Source organism: Peromyscus eremicus, chromosome 5 (genome assembly GCF_949786415.1).
Source record: "Peromyscus eremicus chromosome 5, PerEre_H2_v1, whole genome shotgun sequence".
In the NCBI taxonomy this organism is placed as follows: Eukaryota; Metazoa; Chordata; class Mammalia; order Rodentia; family Cricetidae; genus Peromyscus; species Peromyscus eremicus.
This window is the reverse complement of record NC_081420.1, coordinates 9,383,805-9,388,338: the sequence shown is the minus strand read 5'-3', so window position 1 is coordinate 9,388,338 and position 4,534 is coordinate 9,383,805. Positions and strand designations below refer to the sequence as shown.

Genomic DNA, 4,534 nt, shown 5'->3' with positions numbered 1-4,534 from the left:
AAGCACAATCTGTACTGCCTGCCTTCCCCTAAATATAATATATGGTCTTGCTTTACCCCCAACTTTCAATCACAGACAAGAGTTGGGGAAAGGTTTTATTACCAATGTATACTGTGACAGTAGCCAAAAACTGAGGCTAGAGGGAGAGGGACCAGGGCGCTGAGTGGTTACAAGGAACTTGTTGGGGCTCACAGCATTGTGGGGGGAAAGGTGGGGGAGGAGGGGGACCTTTATAAGACAACTGTGGATGTCAAATGAGCTCTCCATCCTGTTCCCAATACCCAAGACCAGTTGTCACCCAGACAGCCAGTGGCCTGAGACCTTCTAGGAGCCTTGCTGTGACCTTCAGTCCTGTCTAAGACCCTCTAACCTTTCTCCGTTCTCAGCTGAGCCCCAGGGCACCCTTTGGCCTCTGTGGGAACTGTGCATAGTGATTGGGTAGGAGAGGAAATAGGGTTAGGGCACTGGGCTAGGTGGGGGGAGACGGGAATGGGGGTAAGACTACCAACAGCATGCAAGAGACACCCTGGCCATGGGGCCAGCACCATGTGGAGACCCCTCACTGCTCAGAGATTCCCTGCCCCCCACCCCCACCCCCAGCCTCCCATTCAGAGTCTGCCTTTCTAGTGGCCTCACATCAATCCTGGCACACATGGAAGAACACCTAGAGATCTGCATGCAATCTTTCCTGGTTGTGGGGACCTGGGGAGGCCTCTAAGCACCAGTTCGGCCATCTCAGGAGCCTGCCTCAGCTCTAGGGTGGAGGGATGGGAGCAGGCACCTGCACTCTCCCAGTACTACCTGAGGGAGTGGAATGGAACGATGTGAAGGTACCGGGGTGGGGTTGTCAGGGCTGGATGTGTGGGCTCATGGCCACAAAGGGACTGGGTAAGGGGGTTTCGTCAGTGTTCGGGAAGAGGGGGACTGGAATGAAGGCCCTAAAAGCAGCCCACTCCTCGGAGGCCTGACGCACGCGGGGCTGGGGGTGGGGCGTGGCTTTCAAGGGCTTGATATCAAGAAGGGAGCCTGAGAAGGTTGGAAACCCGGGCCTACAAAATGTGGACCGATCACTCGGCGGTGGGATCACTCGGCGGTGGGGCCCGCCCGCGAGCAGCACCGCGGCCGCCGCACACTCTGCAGCAGCGCGCGGAAGAGGCCGGGCGGACGCTTGGCGGCGCCCTCGGCAGGAGCGGTGCGCACGGAGCCTGCACGGCCTGGGCCCGCGCGGACGGCGGGCGGCGGCGCCGGCGCCCCTTGGCGGCCGTGCTCCTCGATCTGGCGCTCCAGATGCTTCTGGATGGCCATGCCTAGCACCTCCACTTCCATGGAGGCACCGTACACCTCCCACGTCATGCCCTTCTCGTCCCAGCTCACTTCGCGCACCGGCTCGGCCGCCTCCTGGGGTGCCATGGCGGCTGCCAACACCGAGCCCGGCCGGACCCGCACCTCGGGGAAGACGGGCGGCGCGGCGGGCGGCGCTGCGGCCTGCGGAGTCATGGGGCCGGTGGCCACCGAGCGCGTCTCGGCGGCTCCCAGCGACACCTGCAGGCCCGCGTCCCGGCGCGACGGCGGCCTGGCCGAGGGGCTGGGCGCGCGCGGTGCCGCCTGGAAGCTGAAGGCCGGGCCGCCCGCGCCGTCCTGCGGAGACATGGGGCTCACCGCCACCGAGACGCAGGCCTGGGCGCCGGCCTGCGTGCCCGCGTCCTCGCGGGGCGGTGGCGCTCCCGCGTCCCACGACGGCGCCTTGGTGAAGTTGTCGCGAGTCCGTGGCCCTGGCGGGGGCGCTGTGCCCTCCGCGCGGGGGCTCTTCTGAGCCGCAGCTGCCGCTAGGTCTTTCTGGCTGGTGCTGGCAGAGGGCTGTGGCTCTGGCAGGGCCCCGCTGCTCCTGGCATCTCCCAGAGGCTGGGCTGAGCTGCAGGCTGTACCATCTGATTGCCTGAAAGAGGACTTGGCCTTCTCCAGAGACAGAGGGGTAGTCTCTGCCGAGGTTTGAGACTCTGCTTTTCTCGGAGATGGAGATGCGGAGTCAGCCTTCCCCAGGGACACAGGCTCCGCAGACGCAGTGGGGTCGACTTTTCCCGAGGGGTCCATCTTCCCAGACACCTGTGGCTGCTCTTTTTGCAAAGACGGATCCTCCACCTTTCCCGGGGATGTGGCATCCGGAAGCTGGGTTACCACCTTGACCCCAGGCTTGGGCTCAGCACTCCCTGAGTCCCTGGTGGAGTTCACAGGATTCCTCTTCTCCGGAGCCTTCACCTCTGGAATGTCTTCTGCTCGTTCCGAGGCCATGAGATCCACCTTCTCTGGGGACACCAAAGCTAGTTTTCCTGAAGCCGTTGGGACCACTTTTCCTAAAGTCGTGGCGCCCACTTCTTCAGAGGGAACAGTCTCTGCCTTTCCCTGGCTTGCAGAGCCCACCTTGCTGAAAGCGAGGGAATCAGCCTTCTCTGAGGCTGTGGGACTTGTCTTTTCCAAGGACCGTGGGCTTCCTTTTCCCTCCGTCACTGCCTCAGCTTTCTCGGCAGACAGGGACCCCCATGTCCCCAGAGACTTGGCATCTCCTGAGCTTGAAGATGGGGGGTCTGTCTTTCCTGAAGACTTGGGATTCCCTTTTTGAGATGTTTTTATGTTTCCTGTGACAGATGTGTGATCCACTCTTCTAGAGGACTTTAGGTCTTCTCTTCCTGAGGATAGGGTTTCTGTCTTTATCAATGACACACGTTCTGCCTGCCCAGAAGACAGGAGTTCTGGTTTCACTGGGGAGACAAGTTCCACATTTCCTAAGGAAACTGGGTCCACACTGCCTGAAGGTCCTGTACTGTTCACAGATGTGGGATCTGTCTTTGCTGGCTGTCCAGTGGATACTGTTTCTGTCATTCTCACAGACACAGGCCCACCCTCTCCTGAGGACGGCGGGTCTATCTTTCCAAGAAACCGAGAAGGGTCCTCTTTTGCTGAGGACAAAGTTTCTGTATTTCCCACAGCTGCAGGGTCCACCGTCCCCAGGCACACAGGATTCACCTTTTTGGTCCCAGGAGCCACTGTTCCTGAAGACACAAGTTCCGTCTTGCTTGATGATCCTGGAGGTAGCTTTCCCGATAACCCAGGATCTGTCTGTTTTGTGGGTGCAGGATCTGCTTTTTCTGGGGCTTCCATATCTTTTTTCCCCAAAGACACAAGATCTCCCTTTCCTGTAGATCCAGGCTGCTCTCTTCTGGAATGCATGGGGTCCTCCTTTCTGGGATCTACTTTGCCTGAGGATACAGGCTCTCCTTTTCTTAAAGAGTCAGGATCTTCCCCTCCTGGAGATGCTGTATCCACCTTGCTGGAGCACATTGGATCTACTCTTCCCAAGGACCCAGAATCCTCCTTCCTTGGAGTTGTACAATCCATCCATCCAACAGTCCCAGGCTCCCCCTTTCCACAGATTGTAGGCTCTGCCTTTCCCGTCAACATGGACTCTTCCTTCCTCAAGGCCCCAGCCTCTTCTTTTCCGGTGGAAGTAGAATCTGCCTGCTTCAAGGAGTTGGAATCCATCTTTTCCAAGAACACAAGATTTCTGTTCTCCGGGGTTGTAGGAGCAGCTTCTGCTGGGGAGGCGGGTTCTGGCTTTCCAAACAGAGTCGTTTCAGAGGCTCCTGAGATCAAGGGTCCATGCACTCTCACTGTCTCTGGGAGAGGGTTGCAGGTAGGAGAGGGGCAGGCTAAGCTCCCAGCAGGGCTCTCAGAGCAGGATGCCCCTTCCCCAGCCCGACTGGCATTGCTGTGTCTGGAGTCCATGTCTAGGCTTTGGTCAAGGGTATGCCTTGGGGATGCAGGGATAGCCTTTGGGGAAGAGCAGCAGTCCCTCATGACCGGGCCTCCAGTGCCCAGGCTCCCATCCTGTGGGGGAGCAGAAGGGTCTTGGGGGGCTGGAGTTCTTCTGAAGCAGCTGGAGCCAGTCTGGATCTTCAGTACTGACCATCTACCCTCACAGCCATGTTTGAGCTCAAGACAGCTGTCTGCTTCTGAAACAGAGAGAACAGACTCAGGCTTAAGAGACACTCCACAGGGAACAACTCAGCCATATCCAGGCTCCTCACCGGATTCTCTGTCCCTGTCTGGTCCTCTTGTCAAGAAGGTCTCAGCTAAAACCATAAACCCAATCCTGTCACTTCCTGCATCATCACACCCAATAGCTATCTAAGAAGCCAGTACTCTCAGCACTTGGGATACTGAGGCAGGAGAATGTCTAGTTTGAGGCCAAACTGGGCTACACAGTAAGACTAAGCCTCAACAGACAGACAGACAGACAAACTGACCCCTCACAGCTTTGCTCCAGTCTGATCTCTTTCAGCTTCACTACCATTTCCTCTCCTGTGCCAGCCTCGCCTCATGCAACAGGCTTCCAAAAGTGATGCACGGGTCTTCAAGGCCAGTGGCTGAAAACTTTGATGTCACTGGGCAAGATGAGTCATTTAAATGAGGGAAGCAAGTTGTATACAAAACAAGGGGGGTAGTGTAACCATGACAAATTGTAGAGTACATGGCGTCT

The 4,534-nt window shown here is 57.9% G+C and overlaps 1 protein-coding gene across 1 annotated transcript; it reads right to left on the bottom strand.

Moving 5' to 3' along the window:
- Positions 1-1,083: 1,083 nt before the first annotated feature.
- Gprin1 (G protein regulated inducer of neurite outgrowth 1) lies at positions 1,084-3,964 on the bottom strand. The gene is given in 2 exon segments (XM_059262269.1): positions 1,084-3,891; positions 3,893-3,964. Coding segments are annotated over 2 exon segments (2,880 nt in total).
- Positions 3,965-4,534: the final 570 nt, after the last annotated feature.